The sequence below is a fragment of the Saccostrea cucullata genome, unplaced genomic scaffold, assembly GCF_032062105.1.
Source record: "Saccostrea cucullata isolate Sc308-1 unplaced genomic scaffold, CSIRO_AGI_Scuc_v1 ctg14048, whole genome shotgun sequence".
In the NCBI taxonomy this organism is placed as follows: domain Eukaryota; kingdom Metazoa; phylum Mollusca; class Bivalvia; order Ostreida; family Ostreidae; genus Saccostrea; species Saccostrea cuccullata.
This window is the reverse complement of record NW_026919538.1, coordinates 1-16,127: the sequence shown is the minus strand read 5'-3', so window position 1 is coordinate 16,127 and position 16,127 is coordinate 1. Positions and strand designations below refer to the sequence as shown.

Below are 16,127 nucleotides of genomic sequence, written 5' to 3'. Positions count from 1 at the left end.
TTTGCACCCCCCCCAAAAAAAACAAAAACAAAACAAAACATAAAAAAACAAACTTATAATTAGCAAACAAATAAGTAGAAAGTAATGGCACACAGTCAGTGACTCTACATGTGTCAAAAATCAATAAACCCCCTTTAAGTTTAATTCCTTTGTATTGTAATAAAATCCTTTTTCAATTTTATACTCTAATTGGCTAGGTTTGAACTTCTGACTCCCCAGATTGATTATCATCCTGTATATGATTGGTGGAAACATCCTGTGGGAGGAGCTCTGGAATGTCACACCCACAATATGCACCATTCTCAATACAGTATTGGATGAGAACCTGCCAGTACTTGTCCTAAAATAAAATAAAACTTTTAAAACTGGTGTAAATGTAATTAGAAGTATTTTTGTTTCTAGCTATTAATTTATAGAATTTACTGGTAATTTTGAACAATTGGTAAAAGAGTTGATGGCATCCATTACAGGTTAATAGTGAAGAACAACCACTTGATCTGTCTGTCTAGTATAGAGAACATGTAGTCAATCGAATTTCATTATTATAAAGCTCATTGGAACCCAGAAAACTTTGAAATCTCTCAGAATTTGAAATATACAGTGGTTGGGACTTTTAACTCTGCCATATTCACAGTGCTTAAAAAAATCGATGATTGATATACTGAAGTTCAACTGTATCTCAGGGTACTAAATAAATGTGACATATATGGAACATATACAATCTTCAGAAAAAAAGGCCATCTACACACATATACATTTTCTATTGTTAATGCTGACATTCAAAGCAGAAGTCTCAAATTTCTAATTAAAACACACAAACCTGAGCTAAGACATAAGGATTGCCTACAATAATCAGGAGAGCCTGTGCCCTACTTATGGCAACATTAAATCTCTTGGGGTTACTGAGGAAACCTAGCGTATGCTTCTTATCAAACCCAATCATTCTCTCATTGGCTCGAACCTAAAAGGAAATGAATAACAATCGAGATAAGGCATACTTTCATAAAATGCATTTTTGTTCTCAGTTCAGTTATTATTCATTATTATCCAGTGAAACTTTACTATATAGTGAAAGATACTTTGATGGAACTCACTGTGGATATTATGATGACCTTCCTCTGTTGACCTTGAAATTCTTCCACAGACCCCACTTTGACCCTCTTCATTCCCAGTTTGTCAATCAAGAGACGAATCTTCTCTACCTACCAGTGTACAAATTTAAATCAACATTAGAGTAGCAGCAAATGTTATTTCTGTGTAATAACTTACTGAATGAAATAACTTCTGTTTTGCAGATCAAGAGTACAATGCATGTACCATATGGTATCAATCATTGTTCAATGGGGACCAATATTCATGGATTCTGTGGGTCAGTTTGACCCACAAACTTACAAATATATACATCCCCTAATTACATTGTTAAGAAATCTGCTAATGGAATCCTCTAAATAAATGATTACTCAGTAAATTTACCTGTATGAACCCATAAACAAACAAAATTTTGATTGCCAATGAATATTGATCCTCCCCCCTTCCAGAATTAAAATGTTTCCCTAGATTTTGTAACATACCTGTTTTCTGTAGGGTGTGATGATACCAATGTCCTCAGGAGCTACTGACTGTTCCTGCTGTACCCCCTGAAGGTACCTCACAACCTGTACCACCTCAGCGGGGTTAAACCAGGAGGGACTGTTTCCCTCCCTCAGATCCTCACCCTGAAAAACAGCATAATATTAATCTACAAATTCTGATAAAAAAAGGCAACATGTAAAACGACAAATTTTTTTAGTTGCCTTTTTTTTCTTCCCACAAATATTTTATATTTATTGTCTTTGACAAATTTGCTTTCTTCCTAGTATAGATATTAATTCTTTTTTCAGGAAATATATTGAGATAAGGAACAGTGTGCAAGCTAGCTCAAAAGTTCATTCAAAAATACAAATCAGGAGCAGTGCAAACACATTATTTTTCCTAAATTTCCCAATCAATGGTATCTCATCTTTGCTAGCCAAGGTTTTCCGATCTGAAATCTAATCTACACTAAAGTGCACTGTCTATTTTCTGAAAAATTAGGCTAACTCAGCCAGGAGTTGAAGAGGAATGAAGCGGAATCATAAATCTTGGCTAGGGAAGAGGTGGAACCTAAAATAAATTATTTACATAACATTTACTACATATTCCACTATCACAAATTTATTGAATTTCAAGAATTACCCTGACTCCATGGAATATGACAGGGAAGCCCATTCTGGGCAGGGCTGTCCATTGACAAAGGGAATGTGTAAGTTCTCTATCTGCTAACTCCCTCAACTCATCATAATAAAATAGTTTTGATGTCAAAGTCAGTATAGCTTCATGAGATCTGTAATTATCTACTAATTTTGTGACCTACAAATAAATTAAAATACGTACCATGTACACCAAATTGACACACAATATTTCTAAGGATCAGACAGAGTATACAGCATTTTCTATTTTTCAAATATCATATACTGTACCAAGAGATTATGTTACCCATCTGCATGGAGAAATATTAACATACTAGAAGTGGGTCATATGCCCCATGGTCAGCAAACTTGGCTTCATCTCTGGCATAGATTGGTGTTTCCACTAACCTCTCCAAGAAAGAAAGGTCAAGGTCATAACCTTTAGCAAACTTTGACCTTATGACTGGTCCAAGCTGCATGGGGTCCCCAGCCAAAGTTACCTAGGTAAAGAACAATTTTTTTAATTTTTCTTTTTTTTAACACATATTTATGGAACAAAAGCAAAAATATAACTGTAATACTATAGACTCAGCTTTACACAATATACTATCAAACTTATCATGATACACGACAAATAATCATTTTATAATACAACAGCTAGCTTTCTTTTACGACGATGTTTCAATATTAAACAAACTGAAAAATTCACCTGGCCTCCCTATCAGAAAAATACAGAAGCGTATTAGTGCCACTTGGACACTTTTTATTTTTTTCATTTTCCACACTTTAATAAGGAAAAATAAAACTCCATAGAACTTATTTATATCAGACCTGACAGTTTTCCCCAGCAGCAAAGTTGACAGCAATCAAGCACTCTGGTTCTGTTGCCTGGCCTGCCTGAAATCAACAATTTACAGCTCTGAAAATTACAACAAAAATATGAAGATATTATGTCTACATATACTGAGTATTCACCGATGTATATCAGTTATGCATTCAAATTCAATGAATCTGATGTTATTATGGATCAGATACCTTAAGCCTTTGGCTTAGGTGAGCTAATGAAAAGGTTATTGACTTACTAAGTATTATTAGAAAACATGCTCATCCAAGGTCTTTAGGTCTGAGCAAGACCAAGGGTGGGCATAATTCCTAATATTCGTTTAATAACTTAAACTTGATTCCATACATACACAGGGACCATTCTGTAACAGGTCTATAAAGCTCACCTCATCAACAAACACGTGTGTGAAGTGTCCTGCCTTGATTCCACACATACACAATGACCCGGCTGTGATACACGTACTGACCACTACACGGTATCGGGACGCCATGTCGAGATCCTCCCCTGTTGTACAGTAGGGCAGAATACTGGCTGCTATACCCTGATCAACAAAATGTAGGGTCACAAATATGTTTTTTGTCTGCTTGGTACATTTAAGAATGCTAAATCTTTATTTCTTACTAAATCATAAAGATTGCTTATGTAGGATATTTTATTAAAGTCATTCAATGAAAACTTTATGATAAAACGGTATAATGAAGTTTGTCTTGTAAAAAAGGGGTAAGTTTATCACAATTTCTTACCTAGCAAATTTTTGTCTTCTGTTTTACAGTTTACAGGAAATATATACATGTACAATCAAATGAGATGTGAAGATTAAGTGAGTGTCTATGGTACAAACCTCCTGACTCCTCTGTGATGCATTGAGGCGTATCATATCACAGGTCTTCACAACACCACTCAAGTGTAACCTCTCAGCCTAAAAATAGAATAAATATAACAATATGTATTTGACAAGGAAAATTTATTAATACGGTGAAAACTGTCTAATGCGACACACTGTGAATTCTGAGGTTAAATTCCTTCCCATTTTGCTATTTTCCATGTTTTTTACACTGTGCAATCCTGCACACTGTCTATTCCGCCACAAAATTCGTCTCCCAGTGCACGTCGGATTAAACAGGTTTCACTGTATATGGACAATGTGTGTCATATAACTTTGTAAAATTAACTTGTACATGAACATGCATGTATTTAAATTCTCAATTTCAGACTTTTGGGATTTTAATAAGCAAGAAAGATTAAATTTGCTCTATATTGTCCTTACAATAAGGTCTGCAGCACTGTTAGATGGGGTACAGGCCAGTATTCTACTGTGTGAAATCTGGGTCAGCACTTGTAGAATAGACTCCACAACTGTCATAGTCTTACCAGTACCTACAACAAAACAACAGTCTTACCAGTACCTACAACAAAATAATAAACTGTCATAGTCTTACCAGTACCTACAACAAAATAATAGACTGTCATAGTCTTATCAGTACCTACTACAAAATAACAGACTGTCATAGTCTTACCAGTACCTACAACAAAATAACAGATCGAGACTGTCATAGTCTTATTAGTACCTGTAACGGACTTAAAAGTCATTCCTTTTCATTAATTAAGAATATCATTGTTATCTCAGCATAAAATGTTGAAATTGTCAGATGTTAGGTATGTTGCAATTTTTTGGGACCATAATAACTTCATAATTTGGAATCTTTTCATCATGGAAGTTCAGACAAGTTTTGTAAATCATATTCTCATATTTTTTTCGAATTAATAGTGTATACAGGGTTATTTTCGCCTTGTTTTATTTATGCCCTTTCACACTTTCAAACAATTTTGCCCCGTTTTAAATTTGCCCAGTCACAGTTTTGTTTAAGAAATTATACTGTATTCTTTAAATTCTGTACTGTATTCTTTAAATTCGCCCCTTTCTAATTTCACCCAATCGAGTTCAAGGCGAAAGGGGCGAAAATAAAATGGGGACGAATATTTTCCTGTACACAGTATAATCTCCAAATCAAATATTTGCATACAATTTCTATTCACAACAAAAAATGAAATTTATTTACCAAAAAAATGTATGCACAAAAAATGTTATATTTTATGCATCTTATTTAGACAGACATATAGAAAAAGTGATATTCATACAAAATTTATCAATATTTCTATCATTGGATTGATAAAAACAGATAACAACTACATTAGGCCTACCTGGTGGTCCAAACAGTATATATGGCACTGGACGAGATTGACCATGTAGTATCCTAGAGACCGCCACCTTCTGTTTCTGGTTTAGTCTGGGGTTGAAGAACTGCATTGTCCTATCAGATCTCTGGCCATTTCTTTCTGCTGGACTGGTCAGACATTGAGTACTGGAGGTTCTCTTCAGCTGAGACGGGCGAGAGCATACGATGGAGGGAAACAGAACTGAAAGGGTAGGATAAGAATCACAGGCTCCTCATTTACAAGAGTTATATCAGTCTTATTATAACTACTGGCATATTCTACCTCTTTAAAAACCTGAATTTAAATGAAGCATTGTACAATCTACTGGATTAAGTAGAATGACAGGCAGGTCATCCACAACAGCTATCCATACATGATGTGCAAATTCTATAAGCTCAATCTTAGCTATATCTTAAAATTTTGAACCCATGAGTCCAATTGAAAATATTGAAATTTTGGGTTAATGTAACATATAAATTTTAGGTTTTCGGTTCATGTACATGTACATGTATATTTACATGTACACATACATGTGTTAATTTATACACATACAGCCAACTTTAATTATGATATCCAGGGTACATGTACAATAATTAAAGAATAAGTTGCTGGGACTTCCAAGACACCAATGGTATTTGAGATATCTGATATCAAAGTTCAACTGTAGCATACAACAGAACCGAGTGCTCTTTGACAGCTAAGGCAAAGTTAGTTTATAATTCAAACATAAATCATAATTACCATTTTCATCCAAATTTGCTGCAAACTGCACTGCTTGATGGCATCTCCGAATAGACGATCTGTATTCAAAATAATAACAGACTGCAATAAAAATCATTATTGGGAATGGTCTGTACAACTTTATGATAATACAATGTATATCATATGTACAGGTTAAAGACATTTTTAGATTGTATATAGTGTAGCATCCAGGAAAACATTTTTGGACCCCTATAAAATACAAGGGTCAGTAAAAGAATCTCAGGAAAATCAAGTAAAGAAACTCTTCTCTGACAACATAACAAATTGTCTAGCTAAAACTTACATGTAATTGACCTATATATATACAGTGGCTGGAACGTTATTGTTGACAACATACACGAACGATCACGTTACACGAACGATTCCGCACGATTAACGCACGATTAAACCTGTTACACGAACGATCTTTCATGTTCATGATTCTACACGTTACACGATCTTACACGATTGTTAACGCAAACGCACGATTCTGCACTCAAAATAGTTCAAAATATTTAGGATTCAATATTTTCAAAACGAAATACGGCTTAATACTTATTTAAGATTTCAAAGAATTATCAATATTATTTTATAGACTTTGAAGAAAAAAACGGAAAATGATATTTCTGTAACTAAATATATGCAAGACGTAATATTTTAGATTTAAAATAATTATTTCTAAGGTAATTCTCCGATCAAAAAATCGGATTTTGTTCGTTCTATTAGACGATGTACATGTATGTGGGTCGTATAATTTGATTGAATTGAATATCATGATATGCAGAAAGGGGGATACGATTGAACAAAAATGGCAGCATGGAATGACTTAAATTATATTACAAATTTTATCCTTATGATTCCAATGATTCAATGTATGATAAACTTGCCAATTATTCAACTTTTTTATTTGCAGAAATTTAAAATAAATTAATTACAAATAAGCTCAAGAGATAAACACAGATAATCAAAACTTCCGAAAATCATGCCGTGTCCATGTATATTTGACGACTAACTAGTTATGTAAGCATTGAGAAATGTTTATTTCTTTATAAAAAAAATATTTATTTTCAATGAATTGATTTCAAGATTATTTTGACCACAATAAGAAGTAAATAATTATTAAAATCAGATTTTTCAAAAAGGCGTTAAAGATCTAACTAAAGTACGGTTTATCACAATATTGATCGCGCTATTTGACGAGAACTTAATATTGTACGACTTACTATATTGCTTGTTTACGGGCGATAATTAGTTCGTTCTGCATTCTATTATGTAAATTGCGCTTTTTCATTTTATTTGATTTTAATGAATAAATTAAGAAAAACAAACAAGGGAAATGCTTATTTTACAAATAACATTCCGATAAAAACTTACAAAACGAAATTTACACGATTCTAAACGCACGATCTCGCACGATTAAAAACGCACACGATTGAGTCTGATGCATGAACGATCTTGCACGTTACACGAACGATCACTCATGATACACGAACGATTCTACACGATTGGTTTGTCAACAATAACGTTCCAGCCACTGTATGCATGAGAAAACTGAACCCACCTGTTAAAGGTAAATTGTACATTGTAATCCTTTCCGTTGTAGCCCAGGTGAAAATCAGAATTAAATTTCAGTAGCACTTCTTCACTAAAAACCTGTGACAATAGGACAAATACATTTACTTCTTGATCATCAACACTCTTATATTTTAAAAGTTTGTTCTGGAAGGATAATAATGTTTTTCAAAGTGACAAAGTTAATGTTAAAATTTCAGGAAATGTATGTTTTGTTTCCAAATTGAGAGTTTGTTTTGGAAGGATAATAATATTTTTAAAATTTCATGAACTGTGTCTTTTTTCTCAAAATGTAAACATCAGTCACTTAATTGTTCAATACCTCATGCACATAACCTTCATAAATAGGTCCCTGTGGATCTGAGGGGTCAGAAAGCATGACCTTGTCTCCTAGCAACACTGAAGGTCGTCCCTCAGCCAGTCCTGGTACTGCTAACCCGAGAAACTCACCAACTGGTCGAAGAGGAACCTACAATGTATTTATTTTATTAATACTGTGTGTAATTCATAGATTGTTCTAAAAATAAATTATTTTAGATTAATAGATCTCATTCTACATGTAGGTGCCTGGCTTTTGAACCATATGGACCATGCTTTAAATAATACATATGTTCAATGTCGAAATATTCTGATACTAGAACATTATTTTTCAATGGATTTCATTTCAAATAAAATACCCTGCTTAAGTCAAACTCTCTGATGTCTATATCCATCTGTATCTCCTCTAGATGTAGAAGGGTCTTCATTTTCTTCACATAATTCTCAGTGCTCAAATCCTGGAAGTAAACAATCAGGTTTTCTTGTACATGCATTGTCAAGATCACTAACGAATGCTTTTCAGAAAAAAATTAATACTGAATTTTTACTCGATTTAAGTTTCCAATTTTACAAGGACATAAGGTCATTTAATTTATGAATTGTTTTAATTAACTTTTCTTACTATAAATATTACAAATATATTTACGAGGTACAGCTGTAATTATTAAGCTTGTTCTTGCCTGGTCACAAAAAAATTGCCATATTTTAATTTTTATAAATACATGTCATGCAGAGATCTAAAATCTTGAATCCATAGAATTGTAGACAAATTGCAAGACAGACATAATTAATGGGGTGTAACTAGTTCACATAAAACAAAGAGCTACATTAACCTGTGTGAGCTCAGGGCAGATTTCCAGAAGCTGGTCACCATTGAGAATGAAGTTCCGCAGTAAATGAGGTACGGGATATTGTGGTAGTCGATTTGGTAATTTTAAAATGTGTTTCCTTCCACCCCTGTAAAAAAGCAAAAAAATGCTTGACCCTAAAATTATTCCTCTGGTCAATTCCATATAAAAGTGATATTATTTTACCTTTCCGCTACACTCCACTGTACATGTCCCTTTGACTTGCCTCATAACTTAAAGTTTGAACAATATAACAAAATCAAGTTATATAAAACCCAAACCCTTTCCACAATTACATGTTGTCATTACATGTACTGTAAACATTAAAACTGTGATTCTTTTGACTACTTGTTTCCATGTTCTTGTGTTGCAGCAGTATTTAATATCATTTGACATAATTTTTATATGACTTTTACCTCTGTGGCCGTACATCTGGAACCACCCATGACCTTACCTCTGTGGTCGTTCACCTGGAACCACCCATCCTTGACCTGCATTGGCTGAGGTGCGGTATTTGGTGAAGGGTGACATTTGCTGCTCACTTTTGTAGACTGGCCCTACTGGTACCAAGCTGTGATACGGATCAGCGATTTCAGCGGTGATGTACCGTCCAATAAGGAACTTCTCAAAAGTTACCACCAAAAGCTGTTTCTCTGTTCCAGGGAATCTGCAACAGGGGTAAATGAAAGAAAATGGACATTGACATCTTAATATATTATCAAATTTCTCCAAAAGTTAGAGAAAATTAATTAATCTCAATTTCAGCTCAATTTTAAGCATAAACTTATATCTAATATGTCACAATGCATGTAGTACATGGAAAGCTGACATGGTGCATATGAATGTTCATGTGTGCTTATAAAAACTACTGTCGAAATGGATGTGTAGAAAATTTACACATACTTTGCTTCTAGTGATAGATTTATATACAAGGACATAGCTGGATAGAGAGTTATCTTCCCCTTCTTGACTTCAACATTCCCAGATTTCATCATGGCTGTATGCTCACTTAAGTATTTCACACCTAAAAAATAAATAAAAAGGTCAATGTATGCATGTACATACTATTCAAACAACTTTTTCCTCCAATGCCCTTAGTGCAGCACAACAAGAATATTATAATATATCCTGACTTAATATATCAATATAAAAAAAATGCTGTCATTTTCAAATGATCTCTACATGCAGCTATTGCCAGAATAGTTTAAAGATGGCACATCAATTCTTAATCAATTCCAAACATTTCAGCATAAAATTGTCCAGATAAATACTTAAGATTTTAATTGACTGAATTGCTGCAATATTGCCTGAAAAGAATTATAATACAAGATAAGAGTATTGCAACAAAGCATTGTCTCCAGGATGAAGCAACAGGATTACTGGCATCTAGCCAATTAAGATGCCCCACGCTACATCAGTATATTCTCCTAAATTATATTACCTTCAATGTTGATCTGTTTACATTCTGGTGGTAGATGAGCCCTCAGAAACACCTGTTCTGTCTCCCCTTTGTTCTGGACCCACACGGTCAATTTACGCTTCTCCCCCACATCTACTTTCCCAAAATCAGTCTCCAAGGACACATGAATGCCATTTTTGTTTTTTTGGAGATCATCAAGGAAGCTTGACTTCATGGGACTAGCAAAGGCTGATACACTGAAATTTTACTTTCCTCTTACACCAATTTTATCAAAAAGAGGTGATTATGAAAAACTTCAATCTTTAAATTAATTTTTTTTTAATTTCGAAACAAATTTGTTTTCATGTTTTTTTTTAATTTTATGAAATTTATGGTTACCATTGAAAAGATTATAATGCATTAACCTTTCTTTATGTTTTCTATCAAATTTAGACAATTAAAGATATTTCAGATCACAACAAACAATACTTGTATTTTTTATTACCTCAGAGAGGGGTTAACAATCACAGGTTTGATAGATATAGCCCTCCAGCTACACTGGCCTTGAGCACTCTCAATGACCACCGTTTGCACTCTGTCCCATTTCCGAGGACTGAAGCCATCACAGCAGGCAGCCAGGGTGAAGAACGTGTCCCCATCAATGTACCCATGGTCCTTCTGCACGGCGGAGATCTGTCCCTCCTTCTCAAACATCCTCAGGGGCTTAATATTGCTTGCCTCCAACAACCCACTAACCCTCATCACATCCACTGTGACATAGTCCCCCACACAGGGAACATAGTTTTCCAAGGTTACTGCCGACACACTGAACTGGATCTGTCCATTAATGGTGCCGAATTCTCCATTGAATTTTTCGATGATCCCCACCATTGATTTATCTTCTTTATCATCTTCATCAAAATCCCAGCTGGTTGTTAAGGCAACCTGAGTCGCGCGCCAACCAGAGCCGAGGGTCTCCCGTTTTGCGACGTAACTGACTTCTTCCCCTAAACCTAGTCTTTTTTCTGACAAGACAGTTTGGAATGTGAAAAAGATCTCGCCATCAATAAGACCGTAATCATTGTAGATGTGAGTGACCTTTCCATGGGAACTCTTTGATAATCCCTCTTTCTCATCTGTGCTATCAAATCCTAGTAAAGAAAATTTCAAAACAATCAGAACACAATGGTTATAGTAAATTTTGCACTGCAAAGTGAACCAGATACCAATAAAATATTACTCTTACCAATTAAAGAAGTAATGAAAGAATTTATATGAACTGGAAATGTGATCATATGGAGGAATTTTAAAAATTACCATTTTTAATCAAAGATAAATTAAACTGACATCAAATTGATCAATCTACTTTTTTTTTTAAAATGGGGATTTATACCTTCCTACTCCTCTAAGTAAGAATGAAAATAATTTAAATTATGTCCTTAATTGTAAAGTGGTTATTACATATTTTCAGCAAATTATCAAGTTTAAATATGAAACTACTTCTATATATGCATGTGTTATTCATACCAATGAACTCATATGGTTATTTGATAAACACACACATTAACAATTAACTTGAGAGAAAAATGATTAAATCTGTGCTGTTTTTACCTTTCATTGCAGTATTTCTTAAACTTCAAAACAGAGACTTACCTTTGTCTTCATCGTTTAATTCTTGTGCCGATAATTCATTGTCTTCTGATACATCTTCTTCATCATTCAAAATGAAACTTATTAATTTGGCAAATGCTGAAAACATTGTCCTTTAAGGTGTTGAACTGTAAAAAAAAAAGTAGAAATAGATTCTAAAATATTGTTTTTATTCTTCTTTACTTTCCTGTTACATCAAAGAGAAGCTTGGTCGTGTTGCACAGTCTGACTCTCACTCTAAGTCAGTTTTGTCTCCGTTAATATTGATGAAAACAATTTTTTTTCTTCACACAATTGACATGCTATAACCTAATTTTAAATACAAGTCTACAAGTCTACATTTCAATTAAACATAAAAGCTTTATTCAGAATTTGTATTTTAAAATACAGAAACAAATAAAGATGCGTTTCTATCTTTCATAAATCACAGCACGATAACACCTGAAACATGTATGCATGTCCAGCAATGCAAACCACGGCGTGACTCACGTGTCAACCAACCTTCTTCAATAGAGAAGTTTGTTAGAACAACAGGTTATAAAAGTTTATTACTAGACCGCTGCATACTTACTTCTATCTATCAAAACGAGTTTGTTGAAATCACCGCAAAGATTTTTTTCCTTGTTTCATTTTCACAAATGGCGCTAAAAGTCTGTATCACACAAAAGCTTGACTATCTCAATAAGTTGAATAACCCCTACACATATTAATTCTTGCTATTTTTTGGTTGTGCTATCGTTTTATTTCTTTATCAAACATTATAAAGATTAATCACAGTGGTTTAACTTAAGTATATTTGGAAAATAGTCTTCCGGCATCAATGAAGTTATTGTTGCCACAGGCACCTGACGAATGGAATACACCCCCCCAACACTTCTGAGAATTTTTATTAGATAGAGAAACTTATCAAAAATACATGATTCCTAGTATATTATATATTTCGATTTCTGGTATAATTTTTCGCTTTTGTTGAGATTTAGAGATTGGCCCTAAATACCGTACACGTTTTCCGCCTTTAATTAAGATTTAGAGATTGGCCCTCTACGGTATATACGGTATATTTAATTGAAAAATACATGTAGGCACCTGACGTTACTTATTTTTCTTTTTTAAATTGACTGTTTATTCCATTATTCACAGAATGACTGATTGTAAAGAATTTCAATTTTCGTCGTTGTTTGTCTGACCGTGCCTTACTTCTTTTTTTAAATATCACGAAGCCCCCCCCCCCCCTCTAAGTATTATATTTAAAGCCTACATGTATCTAAACTTTTCATGAACTTCATAAGTTATATCAATGGGATTTGAGGTTGAGTTGATTAGTCCAAATAACACTTTTACTTCCCATTGAAAAGAACCTTACAGGCAAACCACATAAAATTGATTTGAGAATCACGGCCATTAGAGTACGGGGTCCACCCCTTAACAGTAAAGTATTGTCATGTTGTAAACAAGTCATGTTGTAAATTTTGTATTTACTGCCACCCGGTAAATTCAAAATTTACAACATGACAGTATAACCATGTAACAAATAATACTTTATCAAATGCTGGTTGACTACGCCTCTCCCCTACGTCTAGAAGCATAACAGATTACGACAAAGATGTCTAGAATCATAATTATTCACTAGCAAAGTTGTGAGAACAAAGAATAGAGTGTGTGGAACCAAGAAATAAACGTGAATAGAAGACAATGAGAATATGTTCTCTCCCAACTCTTATTATTTTAATTCATGCGAGAGTGAAGAGAAAGAAGGGACTGCGAGTGGGAGAGAAAAAAAGTAAGAAAATGGATAATTGAGCAGGGAGAAAAGAAGGAAAGTGGGGAAGAGGAGTAAGAGAATAGGGAGAGAGGCACGATACGAAAGCGGGGAGGGAAGAGAGTAAAAGTGCGAGGGAAGAGTGCGGGGGATAGAGTGAGAATGCGGGTTGGGGGTGGGAGTGGAGGAGAGTGAGAGTACGAGAGAGGAGAGTAAAAGTGTGGAGGAGAGTAATAATGTTTGGGAGGGGGGAGTAAGAGTGCGGAGTGGAAGGATGGAAAAGAGTAAGAGTGCGAGGAATATGAGGAAGGAGAGCAAGAGTCCGGGGGAGAGAGTAGGAATACGGGGGGTTGGGTTGGAGGAGGAGAGTGAGAGTGCTATTGGGGGGGGGTTGAATGTGCAGGGGAGAGTAATAATGTGTGGGAGAGGGAAGAATAAGTGTGCTGGGTAGGGAGGAGTGCAGCGGAGGAGAGTAAGTTTGCGTGGGAGAGAGTAAGAATGCGGAAAGGAAAATTAGGGGGGGGGGGAGAATAGTAAAAGTGAGGGAGAGAGTAAGAATGCGGGGAGGGAGGAGAGTAAGTGTTCAGGGGAGGAGGGTAAAAGTGCGGGGTGAGGAGTGAACGAGTACAGAGACTGCATGGGGTGAGTAGGAGTATGGAAGAGAAGAGTAAAAAAAAGTTGGGAGGGAGCAAGAGAATGGGGTGAGAGAGTGAGATGGTTGAAGAGTTAGAAAATTTGGAAGGGTTAGAATGAGAGAGGGGATGAAGAGAAGTAATAGCGTGAGAAGTGTGAGAGTGAGAAAAGGAAAGTGAATGTGTGGAAAGAGCTAGATTAAGTTAGAAGCAGTTAGAATGTTAAGAAGAGTAGACCAGGGAGAGAGAGAGGGTAATGAAATACAGATGGTGGAGTATCAGAGTGCATGGGATAGAGAGAAAAGGAGGTTATAGGGGGGCAGTGGATAAAGCGAATTAGAGAGGAATTGAAATAAAAATTGCTAGAGAAAAATTGAAGAGAGGAAAAGACAATATATATAGAAAGGAGTGGGTGAATGAGACAGAAGAATAAATAAATGAGAAAGGGGAAGGGATCGAAGAGTTCCGGGTGGAACATGTGAAATAGAAGGTAAATGTGTAGAGGAGAGAAATACAGTGCATAGAGTGGTTCTGTTCTCCTTTAACTTTTCCTTTATAATTTTTTTTTTCTTTATCAGTAAAACCTTAAAAAAATTAAGTAATGTTTACAGGAAACATAAATTCTGCATTATTACATTATTTGCAGAAAAAAGCTTGAAAATACTTCTGTAACAAACTGAAGATTATTCCAAGTTATACCTAGTCAAGAGAGACCAATAATATTATAAAATACGTTCTCTGAGAATTTTTTTTTACTCATAAACATTTTGTAAAACAAGATCAATTACAAATCAAGATTAAAATATAATGATGTTTATAAACTCTCCATACGTCTACAAATACCACAATTCAAGTTCCCTAGCAACAGAATCGAAGTCTGCGCGAAGAAGATGGGCGAATAAGGCGGAGAGAATGCTTATAGTGCGACAGATATAAGAAGTGAAAATTTAAATCCCAATTGAATCCAAATTTTACTTGATATTTCATCTAATATTAAGTATACTTTATGTAAAATCTCTACAATTTACAAAAATCTCACAAAGACTGAAAATATTTGCCTATGAAAAAGCTTATACACACTAAAAAGAACAAAAACGATCGTTTTCTCATACTTGAACAAATTTTTTCAATATGGGTGGGTCTTCTCTCCATTTTTTTAAAAAATGATCCTAAAAGTGTGCAATAAAATACACATTTTTTGGTTTTCAAAAACATGGAGAGAAGACCCACTACACCTTAAACGTACACTTTTATGACACAACATTAGCATCTTTCTGAGAAATACTTCAAGTCCATTAAGTCGCGGGTCATATCACAAACATGATTTAAATGCCTTAAATCACAATGAGCGGTGTAGCATTGTTGCAACCACTATTGAAATAACGACCACTATTGAAATAATTATATCAATAGTGGTTGAAAGTGCATTTCAATAGCAAACATAGTTAGTAACCACTATTGAAATACCCGGTACGACCACTATTGAAATAATTATATAAATAGTGGTTGAGAGTGCATTTCAATAGCAACATAGTTAGTAACCACTATTGAAATACGACCACTCTTGACATAATTATATCAATAGTGGTTGAGAGTGCATTTCAATAGCAAACGTTAGTTATTAATCATTATTGAAATACGACCATTATTAAAATAATTACTTTAATGGTGGGTGAGAGTACATTTCAATATGATAACCATAGGTTTTAACCACTATTGAAATACGAGCACTTGACTTATATATGTTTGCTAAACATCACATATACATCTATGTTTCTTCAATTGTGAATATAGCTAAACGAGAATAGAAACAAACCCTTCGAATTCTACATGTTCTACGAGCAAGAGGAAAGAGACAAATGGTATAATGATTGTATTTAAAATCAATACGTACATATCAGAATATATAATGGTTATTTTCTGGATATCGTCTTGGCCTA

At 34.5% G+C, this 16,127-nt stretch overlaps 1 protein-coding gene across 1 annotated transcript; it reads right to left on the bottom strand.

The window, feature by feature from the left end:
- Window positions 1–20: 20 nt before the first annotated feature.
- Window positions 21–11,916, bottom strand: LOC134233235 (RNA helicase Mov10l1-like). The gene is made up of 21 exons (XM_062715218.1): window positions 11,800–11,916; window positions 10,652–11,297; window positions 10,189–10,403; window positions 9,651–9,771; window positions 9,202–9,414; window positions 8,733–8,856; window positions 8,259–8,357; window positions 7,904–8,050; window positions 7,571–7,662; window positions 6,010–6,068; window positions 5,254–5,469; window positions 4,319–4,428; window positions 3,893–3,970; window positions 3,437–3,592; window positions 3,039–3,104; window positions 2,543–2,707; window positions 2,215–2,388; window positions 1,572–1,715; window positions 1,095–1,202; window positions 821–961; window positions 21–340 (listed from the first exon to the last, which is right to left on the bottom strand). The coding sequence occupies exons 1-21, from the start codon at window positions 11,903–11,905 to the stop codon at window positions 194–196; spliced, it is 3,327 nt and encodes a 1,108-aa protein (XP_062571202.1). The 5' UTR covers window positions 11,906–11,916; the 3' UTR covers window positions 21–193.
- Window positions 11,917–16,127: the final 4,211 nt, after the last annotated feature.